The sequence below is a fragment of the Equus asinus genome, chromosome 8 (genome assembly GCF_041296235.1).
Source record: "Equus asinus isolate D_3611 breed Donkey chromosome 8, EquAss-T2T_v2, whole genome shotgun sequence".
Lineage (NCBI taxonomy): Eukaryota > Metazoa > Chordata > Mammalia > Perissodactyla > Equidae > Equus > Equus asinus.
In genome coordinates this window covers 37,938,440-37,952,362 of record NC_091797.1, presented here as the reverse complement: position 1 = coordinate 37,952,362, position 13,923 = coordinate 37,938,440, and the positions used below count along the sequence as shown (strand labels likewise).

General features: G+C 42.3%; 1 protein-coding gene across 2 annotated transcripts; it reads right to left on the bottom strand.

The window, feature by feature from the left end:
* Positions 1-569: 569 nt before the first annotated feature.
* On the bottom strand, positions 570-12,768 carry ZSCAN31 (zinc finger and SCAN domain containing 31). 2 transcript variants are annotated; one of them, XM_014828657.3, is made up of 4 exons: positions 12,517-12,768; positions 3,184-3,655; positions 2,226-2,376; positions 570-1,686 (listed from the first exon to the last, which is right to left on the bottom strand). In XM_014828657.3, the coding sequence occupies exons 2-4, from the start codon at positions 3,562-3,564 to the stop codon at positions 911-913; spliced, it is 1,308 nt and encodes a 435-aa protein (XP_014684143.1). In that variant the 5' UTR covers positions 3,565-3,655; positions 12,517-12,768; the 3' UTR covers positions 570-910. The 2 variants fall into 2 exon arrangements, with proteins under 2 accessions (XP_014684143.1, XP_044632120.1); XM_044776185.2 differs by lacking the exon at positions 12,517-12,768 and adding an exon at positions 6,656-6,780.
* Positions 12,769-13,923: the final 1,155 nt, after the last annotated feature.

Here is a 13,923-nt window from a genome sequence, read left to right as displayed (position 1 = left end):
TCGCACAGTATAGAGAGGCAGCATTTGAACCTGGACAGTCTTGTGTCAGAGCTTGTGTTCAACTCTGACAGCATGTGCCCTGAGCATGCTGGTCTCCCCAATTAAGCAGCTGCCTGAGGTCAGAGGCTGCTTTTCTCTACAGGGCCTCAATAACACTGCTTGCAGTGGCATTCAATGTTGCTGATAACCTCCAAAGGGCAGTGGCAGGGGAATAATGCTGACAGAAAAGACTATGAATAAAAAGGTACATCGTGAGGATATTAAAATATCCTCATTCATTATTTATAAAAAAAATGGGAACCTTAAATATGGTAATAACCTGCACTTAGATATCAAATGGGACATAGATTTCAAAATCATCAAGGTTACGGGTTTCACTCCATGGATAATGCTGCTTGGTTAATGAGTATACCACCCCTCCTGATGAAAGCACCAAAGAGACCATACATCACATTCCTAGGGGAGACCACGGCAATGTTTCCTGTGGAAATGATTCTTACTCCCCAAAACCTTAAATGTGTTTAAAATGTAACTTTTACAGGGGGAAAAAAAAGACTCGCCTCTGAATATCACTTGAACTTACCCAATCTTTAAAAAGTATACACAGATACTAGTCTTTTACAGTTGTTCAATATTCAGTATTACTCAATAACAGCCCCTCCGTACCAATTTTTTTCCAGGTAAGATTTGGTCCCTTTAAGGGAAATCATTAGAAATGAACCACAGGATAGGCAAGAAGGAGGCTGCCCAGCAAGTGTGCACACCCACAGTCATCCACCCAGGAGACACCAGCACCTGGTCTGCAGACAAGCTACTCATTCCAAAGCAAGATATATTTGATAACAAATAAGCCACTTGAAAATATTACTTTCCAAGATGGCCCCATTTAAGGGCCTGGGAGTCCATGGAATTAGTCTAGTTTGGCAACAGTATGGATTCTGAAATGCCTAATGAGGTTGCAATGGTGACTGAAGGCTTTCCCACACTCATCACATTCATATGGTCTCTCTCCAGTGTGGCTTCTCTGATGTTTTATAAGGAGCGTTCGCCTACTGAAGCTTTTAGTGCACTGACTACACTGATAAGGTTTCTCACCAGTGTGGATTCGGAGATGCTGGAAAAGCCCCGCATTCTGACTGAAGGCTTTCCCACACTCGTTACACCGATAGCGCTTCTCTCCAGTGTGAATCCTCTGATGCTGAACAAGGTATGAGCTCAGGCGGAAGGCTTTCCCACACTCTTCGCATTCATATGGTTTTTCCCCTGTGTGGATTCTTCTGTGTCTAATGAGGCCATTGCTGGCACTGAAGGCTTTCCCACACTCCTTACATTGATAGGGTTTCTCTCCTGTGTGACTCCGCTGATGTTCAATCAGGCCTGACCTCTGGCTGAAGGTCTTCCCACATTCTTCACATTCGTATGGCTTCTCCCCAGTGTGGATTCTCTGGTGCTGAATGAGGACTGAACTCTGAGTAAAGCTTTTCCCACATTCATTGCACCTGTGACGTCTCTCTCCAGTGGGGTGTCCCCTCTGCTTTTCTACCCTGCTGTCACGTTTACAAGTTTCTTTATACTTAGAATCCAGAGGAACATCTCTCTGGAGTCTGCTATTCCCAAAATGTTCCATTTCTTTTAAGACTTCCTGCTTTGAGGCCAATGCCTGGTTTTCAGGTACAGCTTCACCATCTGGAATAATAAATGGGCCAGACATCATCATCTCTTTTCTTTACGACAGAGTACAACCATGGGCTGGGGAACATGAAGATCCATAGCAAACACACATGTTCTAGGAATGCAAAATTGGCAGTGTAAGGTAAAGAGGGGCTAAACAGGGATACGGAGGCCAGCAGACGAAGGGATCGTCAGCACTGCTGAAATGGCTGGAGGGGGTCACTCAGAGAAGGCGAGGCTCCCCAACACGATGTATGAAAGTAGGTACTATAGAGTGCTTACTACAAAGCAGGCACTGTTCTAAGTGTTTTACATTTATTAACTTATTAAATCCTCAAATGACTCCATGACTGAGGTACTATGATTATCTCCATATTATATAATCATAAACTGAAGGCACAAAGAGGTTATCTGACCTGCCCAATGTCACAGAGCTACTAAGTAGCAGTGTTTAAATTCCATCCCAGCTAATTTGGCTCCAGATCCACAGTCTTAACTATTACCCTATACAGAGCCACCAGAGATCCCCTGAATGGACCCGTCAAAGTCCTTACCTTGTTCTCCAAATTGGTGGGGACCAAAAGATTCACATTTGAGCTGTGTCACCATGGACTGAAGCCGGATGGCTGCTGATTCCTGCTTGGACTTCAGATTCACCATATCCCCTGAGATCACTTCAGAATGTCCACGTTGGTAATCTGGGGCCTGAAGGTAGGTATATTTGGATTCACAAGAGAAGCACTACAGGAGCTCAAGCTAATACTCAATGAAAGAGACCATATGAAATATTTTGTAGAGAAATGGCAGAGGGGAAGGCCCAGAGTTTTAATTCCACACCCAAGAGCAGAAGGGGGAGAACAAGAGTGACCCAAGGGATGTGGTGGTTTAAAATATGTTCACAAGTTCTTTGAGACTCCTTCCTTTAAAAGGTGGAACCTAATTCTCCTCCCCTTGAGTGTGAGCTGTGCTTAATAGCTCATTTCTACTGAATAGAATGTGTGGCAGAAGTGATGGTATGTAACTTCTGAGCCTAAGTCATAAAGAGTATTGTGGCTTCATCCTTATTCTCTCTCTTTCTCTGTCTCCTTCTTAGGGAAGCCAGCTGACATGTTGTGAGGACACTCAATGAGCCCTAAGCAGAAACCCATACGGCTAACAACTAAGAGCTCCTGCCAACAGCCAGTGAGGAACTGAGGGCCCCTGACCAACAACCATGGGAGGGAGCCATTTTGGAAGTGGAGCCACCAGCCCCAGTCAGATCTTCAGATGACTGTAGTCCTGGCTGATGTCTTTACTGCAACCTCATGAGAGATCCTCCTAAGTAGCCCCCCAGATCATGACTCACACAAACTGTGAGATAATGTTTGTCTTTTTAAGCCATTAAGGCTTGGGGGTAATTTGTTACACAGCAATGGAAAACTAGTACATGTGGCTACAGCCAACCAACCTGGGTTACCAACTTCACCCTTCATTTAGTATTCAGTGTCTAGGAGCCCATCTTCCTCCTCTCACCTGGTTCTCTGGTTCACTAAGCTCTCGCTCCAAATCTTCAACCACAGCCACTGCCTCCTCCCCATTCTCGGGATGGTGTTCTCGCACCCAGGACTGGAGCTCCTCAGGCAGGATGGTCAGAAACTGCTCCAGCACTAGTAGCTCCAGGATTTGCTCCTTGGTATGGGTGTCTGGCCTCAGCCACTGATGACAGAGCTGCCGGAGCCGGCTCAGTGCTTCTCGGGGACCAGGAGTCTCTTGGTAACAGAAGTGCCTAAAAAGTTGGCGGGAGGCTTCCTGGCCAGAAAAGCTATTCTCTTCAAGGTAGGTTTCTTGGTCCCACATAGGGTCTTCCTCCACCTTCACAATCTTAAGGCCATCCTGTTCTTCTGTTGAAGTCATTCTGGGATTAATTTAGAAGGCTCACTCCAGCTTGGGGCAAAGGGTAACTGATTTTAGATTCCCTGACTTAATCTTCTTTAGAAGGATACACCTGATGATAAAACAGTATGTATTAATGGAAAGAAAAAAGTAGTGGGGAAAAAAACCAAATATAGGAATGATGAATATTATGCTATCATTTATCTTAACAATAAGCATATATAGGATTTTACTTATACTATGTATAGAAACTGGAAAAATGGGTATGGCAGAATACATTAATGGCCCAAATTCTTTACCCTTCCCTGTTGCCATGTACTCTGCAATGCCCTCCCACTGTGATTCTGGGCTCAATCATGTGACTTGATTTGGCCAATGTGATACTAGCAAGGGTGATACAAGCAGAAACTTGAAAAGTACTTGTGATTGAGCTTGCTTGCCCTTGCCCTCTAAACTGCTAGCAGGAGAATATGCTGACTTTCAGATGATCAGAGACATGCAGGACAGAGGCAAATCACCCCAGTGGGGCAGATGGACCATCCTAGGTCAGCTAACAGCCAGCTGATCCCCAGACATGTGAGTGAGCCTAGCCAAGATCTGCAGAGCTGCTTGCTGGACAAACAGGTGACTGCAGATATACAAGTTAGCCCTGCCCAGATCAGCTTAACCCTATAGATTCAGTGCCAAATAAATGTTTACTGCTGCATACCACCAAAATGTTGTGGTTGTTATACCACATTATTATGGCAATGAAAAACTGATATAGAAGGGTGGCCTCTGGGGAGGGAATTAGGGAACTGCAGAAGAAGAGACAAAGGGAAATTTACTTTTCATGGAATACCTGCTGTACTTTTTCTGATTTTTGTACCATTTGAAATAATAGTGCTTATTCCAAGAAAATAAATAAACAAATGAATAAATAAATAGTAGTGATTTAAAAGCCTCATAGTTTTAGGTGAAGAACATGACATACAAAACTAGCTATAAGAGCAAATGATGAGAGCTATAATAGAGGCTTCAACTAAGTATTCTGGGAGCAAAGAGTAGGAAAAAAGTAAGTCTGACTGGGTATGGAGCAGTGGAAGAATGTGGCTTAGCAGCAAGTACATTTGAATCAGGCCTAAAATAATGAACAGGAATTTGTCAGCCAGAGAAAGGGCAGTGGGCGGGGATTCAACATCAGACGCCAAGCAAACAACACAACCAAAAATATTTAAGGTTACACTGTATAGTGTCTCTAAAGACCGGCAGGGCTGAACTGGTGGCTGAACTCTAGAGTGTCGGGTGGGGATGGAAAATGGGTGTAAACACATGAGGCTGGAAAGATGCATTGCACTGGAATAGAAAACAGCCTTGAACTCTAGGCTAAGATGTTTAGACTATATTATATGGAAAACCAAGGGGTATCAAGGTTTTTATTTCATTGTCATCATGTTAGATCTGTATTTTAAAGGAATACTGAGTAAAATTCAGGAAGGAAATGGCAGGAAGATGTTGTAGGGTGGTGGCAGATTAAGTTGAGATGCTTTATGGTGGTTACACTGATATAATGCTTACTTTAGTGATGGAATTTAAGTTTTATATATGACTTTAGCCCTATGTTAATAGGATTATTAAGGTCTGAGAGAATTCAGAAGTTTTTCGGTTATACTTTATTGATGGAAAATGTATTTATTCCATTCATTCAAATACTGTGTGCCCACCAGATGCCTGGCACAGTGTAGGCACTGAGGTCAAAGCAGTGAGAGGAAACAGACATGGTCTTTGCCTTTATGGTATTTACAGTGGGAGAGACAGACTTTAGTACAATATTTACATAAAATTATGTCACAGCATTGAGAATATGAAGAATTACAAAGATTGTGGGACTTATTCTTTGTCAATGTCCAGGGCCAAATGTATTTTTTTTACACCTTACTGCAGCATCTGGGTATCAGGTTTGTTGAGTCTTCAGTCCAGGACAACCATAAGTTTGAGAATTTCTAACTATGAAGTTGCATTAGATTCCATTATTATTAAAAATGTGGTTTCCCACATTTTTAGGTTAGGTTTACAGGCAAAAATTGTTCTACTGATATGGGTTCTGCACCTTAATGCTATTGAGAAACCATGGAGATCATTTTTTTTTAACTTGAGCACCACAGGCAATCCCTCACATACCCAAACAGGTGGGGCAGCCTCTCTATCTCTGTGTTGTTCTCCCCACAGTTGGTGGACTTAGGACTTACCTCCTGATCTTGTGCCACCGTGAACTCTGTCTTTATCCCTAATGCCTAGCATGGTGCTGGCCCACTGTCAGTGCTCCATAGATGTTTTCTGGATAAATAAACAAACTCTTCCTTTCTACCTCCCTTTTCATTTCATCAAGCCATGGCAAGGACAGGGAAGGGAAAATGCCCTCTTTCTCTTCTCCCTCATGCCACCCCTGCTCCCAGGATCTGTATGTGTTACCCGGTGTTCCCAGATAGTCCCCCATGTGTTACTGTCTCCTCTCTCAACCATGCCCCAACCTGCTACAGATCCCAGATACCTCTTCTAACAAAATGCGCAGGAGACTTACAAATCTGGACTTGCCACAAAATTGTGGATGAATCTTTCTTCAATGTTTTGTTTACCTAATTTATTCAATTATGTGCCCTGATTTATTCAATTGTTTGCAATTTGATGTCACCTTATGTCCTAGCAGGGAGCAAGTACTTGATACACATCTGATGAACTGAAGGGAATGAGTTCTCTAAAATCACCTTTAGAAACACTGCATGATAGCAAATAATGGTTAAATCATGTGGCCTCTCTAAAGTGGGACTGACCATAGCACCCCTATTATAGGGCTGTTGTGATGATTATATAAGGTAATGCATATAAAAAGATTAGCACAGTATCTGGCCCATAGCAATTGCTAAATAAATATTAATTACCAGGTATTATTAGCAAAGCAGTATTAGTAAGTTGAATACCCTCTTTTTACAGAAGAAATAGCCCTAACAAAATAAAACAATGAATTTATAGACCAATATTCAGCAGACAGTTGAAAATCCTGGAAGAAATATTCAAGAAAGGCCAGGGCAGACAATGGCCAGTGGTGACCTTCCAGATATGTGCTAAAGCTCACCTCTAGATCCCAAAGGGGCATCCACCTGAACATCCCAACCGGCTCAAAAGCAATACATCGAAGATTGGACTCAGATTTCCAGGGCAACACGGTACAGCCAGTTCATGCTTAATTACCAATTGCCTCCAAACATTAGGCATTGTGAGATGATACATAAAAAGAGATAAAGAGAAAGACATGGCCAGCCACAAATACAAGATAAAAATCTCAGTGGACCAGAAATTGAAACACAGACTAGCTAAGGGAGTTAAGGCTGTGGGCTAATGGTCTAGAAGCAGTCAGGTTCAGGCTAGAATTCAATTCTTGGGAGATTAAAGAAACTCAAGGTGGTGTGTCTCAGACTGTAGGGAACCAGGCTCACTTTCTAATGCCAGAGGCATCAGTGGACATTCACACTCATAAAAAGGGGGCAGAAAAAAAGATTGTAGGCTGCTGACTTGGGCTATGACTTTATCAGAAGCTACTGGCCCAGGAGCCAAGGGACAAGACCAACCTCATCTGCAGAAACTTAGCCCAGAAGCTGCTGGCCCCATACTAGGTCTGCCCACCCTAATAACTCCCTAGGGTAGCAACACTCAAGCACTGGTTATAAGACCCAGAAAGGGTCTTGGATATAATGCTGAAGGAAGAAGAGAGAGAAATCTACAACAGAAAGCCTTGCATACAAAATAACTCTACAAACTAAATTCCAAAACACACAAAGAACTCTAACCCTAAGAAAACCAATCAGCAATCAGAATAGAAATTCACTTGAGATGAAATTTATTTTATAGTCCAAGGAATTTTTAAAATAAGTGATTCTGAGAAATACAGGAGATAATGAAACTAAAACAGGTGAAAACGCAACATCAAGCAGCTATAAAAAGAATTAGAAATTTTAGAATAAAAAAAAATTTTTGACATTTAAAATGCATTAGAGGATAAACAACAGACACAGCTCAAGAATAACAGTGATTTTTTTTTTCTTAATTTTATTTTTTCCTTTTTCTCCCCAAAGCCCCCCGGTACATAGTTGCATATTCTTCGTTGTGGGTCCTTCTAGTTGTGGCATGTGGGATGCTGCCTCAGCGTGGTTTGATCAGCAGTGCCATGTCCGCGCCCAGGATTTGAACCAACGAAACACTGGGCTGCCTGCAGCGGAGCGCGTGAACTTAACCACTCGGCCACGGGGCCAGCCCCAAGAATAACAGTGATTTTTAAGACAATATTGAAGATTTCACTCTGAATGCAGCAAGAAATGAAAAATATGAAAGAGCAGTTAAGATAGAGCCTATATTAAGAGAATACAACATTAACATAATACGAGATTCAGAGGATGAGAATGTAATGAATGGCTGATAAATAATAGTTGATGAGAAAAAAAGTTAAGAATATTCCAGAAATGAAGGCATGGCTTCTCAGATCCAGAGTGCACATGTAGATATAATAAGGTGAAGCTGCAGCCTGCTGAGGATAAAGGGACAATCTTAAAAGCTACCAGAGGAGAGACACATTACCTACAAAGGAAACACAGCATATTGCTCATTAACAAAAATGGGGTTCAGAATGCAATCAGAGTGGTGGAAATGACCGTCAACAGAATTGACCCCCAGCCAAATATAATTAAATAAGGAGAGCAAAATAAAGTCATTTACCACCTACTTCCTAAAAAAGTAAAGGATGTAGTCCAGGAAACAAAGGTGAACTCAGCGAGGAGGTGTGAAATAGAAGAAACAACATATGCCCAAGAACTGACAAAATATGAAAATAAATTTAAATGATTATGGCCAAAAAACCCCCTATAAATTAACATATTCACTCATGTGTAAAATGATGTATATAAAAGGTTATTTACTATATGACTGTGACAGTAAAAGGTTGGAAACAACCTAAATGTCCACTAAAATGGGACTGGTTAAATAAATTACAGTCATGTGCCACATAATGACGTTTTGATTAATGACGGACCACATACATGACGGTGATCCCATAAGATTAGTACTATATAGCGTAGGTGTGTAGTAGGCTACACCATGTAGGTTTGTGTAAGTGACTCTATGATGTTCACACAATGACGAAATTGCCTGATGACACATTTCTCAGAACATACCCCCGTCGTTAAGCAACGCATGACTGCACAGTAATCCATATATTGTACTACTATGCAACTTAAAAAAATGAGGAAGCTCATTATGCACAGACATGAAAGGTGTGTCAAGATATATTTAAGTGAAAAAGGCAAAGTGAAGAACCAGAGTGAATAACATACAATTAGTTGTATAAAAAAAGGAAAAAAAGAATATATATCTTTTCTATTTGGATACCTGAGAAACACTATTAGCCTCTAGGGGTGGGAAATGAGTGGCTGGGGGCAGGGATGATATGGAATGTTTCAACGGGTAACCTTTATTACATTTTTTATGTGAGAATATTTTACTATACAAAAGGGAGGGATATGAGACTAAAAATTCTAACATATAATAACAAGATGTAGTGGATGTTCAGTAAATGTTAGTGTATTAAAGCCCTTGTTGTAAGGAGAATAGAAATACTTAACAATGAGAGACTTCGTTAAAAAAATTCTAAAGTAAATACATATCGTATAATTTAAGGGTGAATTGGCAATGATATGGACCAAATGGAACTCTCATGCATTAATACTGATAGAACTCTCTTAAAGCTTGAGAAGGAAAAAAGTTCCCTCACTCCTAGGCAAAGACTGATTGTTCTGTGCTATGGTACCAAGTAGCCCAGAACGGGCTGTTCAATCACACAACAGGTCACATCAGAGAACATGTTTTTGCAAGTCAGTCAATTAGTGACAAGCCATAGCTTTTGAAAATGAACCAATCCTAATGACTCATTTCAATAAACGCAGCTCTAAGTGCCAACTAATCAACAACAGTTTGTCCCATAAAACCACCCTTCCACAGATGGTGCCAGCCCACTTAACCCCACAAAGATCCAGCAATCACTGAACTCCATGCTTCTCAAAACCCCTATACAAGACCAGCAATCCCTTCCATTCAGGACTGTGCCGAGGCAGCATACCTCTGTAGCTGTCTTTTCATTTCAGATATTTAGCAATGGTCTCCTCAGTCTTTGACAAGCTGAACATACATGTACCCCATGACCCAGTAATTCCACTCCTGAATATATACCCTAAAGAAACAAGGGCTTATGTCTGCTAAAGGCCAGAAATAGAGGAATGTTCAGAGCAACTTTATTCATAATAGCTCCAGACTAGAAACAACCCAAACATCCATCAACTGCAGAATAAACTAACTAGTGGTATTGTGGTGGGCAGAAGTCTAAGACTGCCCCATGACCTCCATGCTCTAGTGCTGCTCTTATGATTGTTGGCTTACATGCCAAAAGGTGTAATGAAGATGTAATTACGGTCACTAGTTAGTTGACCTTATGATAGGGAGATATCTGAGTGGGCCTAACCCACTAACATAACCCCTTTAAAAGCAGAGAGTTTTCTCTGGTTGGCAGCGGAAGAGGAAGTGGGGGATTTGAAGCATGAGAAGGATCTGATGCACAACTGCTGGCTTGCCAATAATGGAGGGAGCCACATGTAAAGGAACGCAGGCAGCCTCTGGAAATTGAGACCAGGCCCTCGATGGCAGCCAGCAAGGAAAGGAGGACCTCAGTCCTACCAGGGACTTCAGTCCTACAATCACAAGAAAGTGAATTCTGCCAATGGTTTAAGACACTTTATTTTTTAAATATAGTGGATAAATTTGGTGCCGTTTATATTAACCATTCCAAGTTTTCCTATTTGATTTCTTCTGAAGTCATAGTTCCTGGCTGTGTTACAGATAGATGTTGTTGCCATTTATTTACTCATTTTTCTCAATAAATGTTCACTGAGCACATACAATATACCAGGCACTTTGCTAGGCACTAGAGATACAATGGTGAAAAAGACAGAACCAGTCCCTGTTTTGCTGGAGCTTACATTCTAATGGGTAAGACAAACCAAAAATAATAACAATGATAACAAAAGTAAGGAGGCAAATAAAATAATTACTAGGTGTGATAAATACTATAGGAAAATAAACTAGGCACTGAGTTATCAAATAAATGGAGGCCCTATTAAGATAGGGTGGTGAGAAGTGAGATAACATTTAAGCTGAGCCCTTAAGAGCAAAAAGGAGTGAGCCACGCAAAGAGTAGAGGTGGAGGACAGGAAGAGCACTTGAGACCGTTCAAAGGCCCTGAGGCAGGGCATGGTGTGGTCAAAGAAATGAAAGGAAGCTGGAGTGGCTACAGCCAAGTGAGAGCAGAGTGGCAAAAAATTAAGTTCTAAGACAAGCCAAATCATGTAGGGCATGAGTTTGGATTTTATTCTAAGTGCAATGGAAAGCCACTAAAGGCTTTTAAGAAGGGAAGTGAGAAGACTGGATTTATGTTTGAAGCAGCTCTGTTACCGGATAGTGAACAAGCTGAGGGAATGAAGTTGGAAGCAAGAGTGGAAGCAGAAAAGGCAAGAGTTGAAAGAAGAGTGGGGGTGGAGGCTATTGCACTAGATCCGGCAAGACTTCCGCTTAGATATGTCACTGTACTCTTCAAATTAATTTAACTTTGAAAAATACATACAACTGAAAGCCTAACCTTTGTTTGGAAAACAAAGTCTTTGGACAGATGTTTATGGAGTTGTGCTAAGAGCTGGGGATACACAGGAGGTTACAGCTCATGGGGATAGAATCACAAAAGGATGAAATAAAAGTTATAATCTTGGAGGTGTGTGCAAGGCATACTTCTGGAGGAAGTAGGAGAGCTCAGCCTAAATTCATATTCACTTTCTCTGCACTACCTGTAACCCACAAAGGAAGTCACTTCACAAATATTTACTAAGTGCCTATTATGTGTCAGGCAGCACACACATGATAAAAGAGTGACACAATTGCAGAATTCAATCACAGGTCCTCATCTTCCTTAACTGAACTAAAAACATGGTGGAAAGAGCATAAAAGAACATTTTTTCTTATTAGCTTCAGCATGTTAGCAACAGCAAGAGAGAGAGAATGAAAATCATAAAACACCCGTGTTGTAAAGTAAATCCCAAAGGACAACCAACAACAATGACAAGAAAATAGAGGAACAACTTAAATACCATGAGGGGACAAACAAATTCAGAAATGGGAACACTCTACAGGAGGACTGGCAAGTCTCCCCTTCAACAAGGCAGTGGGATGGGGGGAAGGGAGGAGCAGAGCAGGGCAGTTTTAAATGAAAAGAGACTTAACCATATGCAACGAATGGTCTTTAATTGAATCCTAGGTGGTACAAACCAATTGCAAAAAACATTTGTAGGACAACTAAGGGAAATTTGATATGAACTAGGTGTTAGGCGATATTAGGGAATGCTCCTACATTTAGTTGGGTGTGTTAATGATATTGTGGTTATGATCCGCGTATGTAAAATGCCCTTAACTTTTAGAGATGCACATATGGAACTATTTATGGGGGACAAGTCATGATGCTTGTAATGTGTTTTCAAATATTTAAAGAAAAAAACAGATGCTACAAATACCGCTTAATGTTAGCACTTTTTGAATGAAGGTGATGGGTATACAGGGAGTGGGGCTCTGACAGAGAGAGAGACCCGCAGTCGCACGCCCCTCCTCCACCTCTAGTCCTCCCGGGCTGTCACAAAGCCCCACCTCCTCCACGGGTCTCTCCCACGACCTCGGCAAGGGCAGGGGCGGGACCTCCTCCTACTCCACGAGCTTCACGCCCGTGAACAGGTCTAGGCGACTGCGAGAGCGTGTCGGGGGCCACGCTAGCACAACCATCCCCTCCCGCCGACTCCAAAACAGGGACCTTAAATCTTCCGGGACTCGAGGGGTCGGGACGAGCGGCGCGAGACTCACCTTCGAGGCCTGGGAAGCGCAGGCTCTGAGGCGGAGCAGCGGTGCCCGGCAACCGACGAACCACAAAGGCCGGAAGTGCGTCAGCCGCTCTGAGTCCAGCCGCAGAAGCCGGGCAGCTCTTTTCCTTCCAGGAGCTAGCTTGTACTCTCTAGGAGCTCCGGAGGCCGCTGCGTCTTGGTGACTACCTCCTGACAGAGCTCGGAGCCAGATATCCAGCCCGACGGGGTGCGAGGCGGTTCCCCAGCGAGGGATTTCTGTGCGGAGTGACTCTGGCATCTGGGAGTCAGACGGTCATAGAAACGCAAAACGTTAGGGCCAGAACGGACTTCACGGCTCCTCCAGTTCTAATACTTATCGTTCATTCCTTCCTGAGTCTGTCCCCTTCCGCTGGTCTCACTGACAGAGCGGAGATGTGGTTGTGGGAGTGAGAATACAAAGGGTTTGTTGTGGTGGGTGATGGTTTTTACTCTCAACCTGTCTTCTGGAACCTCCAGAGTCTAGAAGGAGACACGGGCATGTAAACAAGTAACTATATAAAACTGATTTGCATGTGAAATGGAATAAAATAACTGTAAGTCGAAGAGGATAGTCCCTGGAACGGTATAATGCTGTGCATTTCGAAAATAAGTGTGTGTATTAGGCCAAATTAGTGACACAGAAGAAAGAGGAAACTAATGGAGCAGAACAGGAAGCAAAACGAGCTTGCAGGTGTACAAGGGGAAAGGAGCAAGAGAAAGGAATTTCCAGGATATGGAATAAAAGATTAAAAGCAGGAATGGGGTGAGATATTTTGGTCACCCAGAGAACTAGGCAGATCACCATGGCTGGAGAATGGAATACGTGACAGGGGCACCAGCACTTGCTGTTCCTGGATCCCTAACCAAGGAGTTTGGGCAATGTGATCAAATTTACACCTAGAAATGTTATCGTGGCAGCAGTGTGGAGGATAGACTGGAAGGAGTTGAGATTACAGGCGGGGAGACCAGTTAGGAGACTACTGCAAGAGTCCAGGGAAGAGATAGAGAGGGCCTGAATCAAGGTGGTAGCCATGGAAATGCAGAGAAGGGGACAGCATACTTAAGTTGAATTGATTTTTTAAATTAATTAATTCATTCATTTAACAAATTCTTGTCGAATGCATTCTTTGTGCCAAGGGTTTCCTCTAGGGACTGGATATAATAATAATGAACACAAAGTCCCCACCCTCATGAAGCTTATAGAACAAAGATAAATACCGAAAGTGGGAGATCTAGTGTATACAATTTGGATGAAATGGAGATTGAGAATGGAACATCGCATCACACTACAAATTTTAAAGCTTGACAAACATCACAAACATAAAAATCATAAAATAAGTGCTTTAATTAATTAACTGCCTGATGCACCTCTATAATAAATTTTTCCTAA

Bases quoted from the DNA above. Each gene is read 5' to 3' on its own strand.
- ZSCAN31 (XM_014828657.3), bottom strand. From the start codon at position 3,564: ATGACTTCAACAGAAGAACAGGATGGCCTTAAGATTGTGAAGGTGGAG. The intron at 2,377-3,183 runs GTGAGAGGAGGA...ACCTACCTTCAG, and splicing joins TTAGTGAACCAGAGAACCAG to GCCCCAGATTACCAACGTGG. The intron at 1,687-2,225 runs GTAAGGACTTTG...TTATTATTCCAG, and splicing joins CCACCAATTTGGAGAACAAG to ATGGTGAAGCTGTACCTGAA.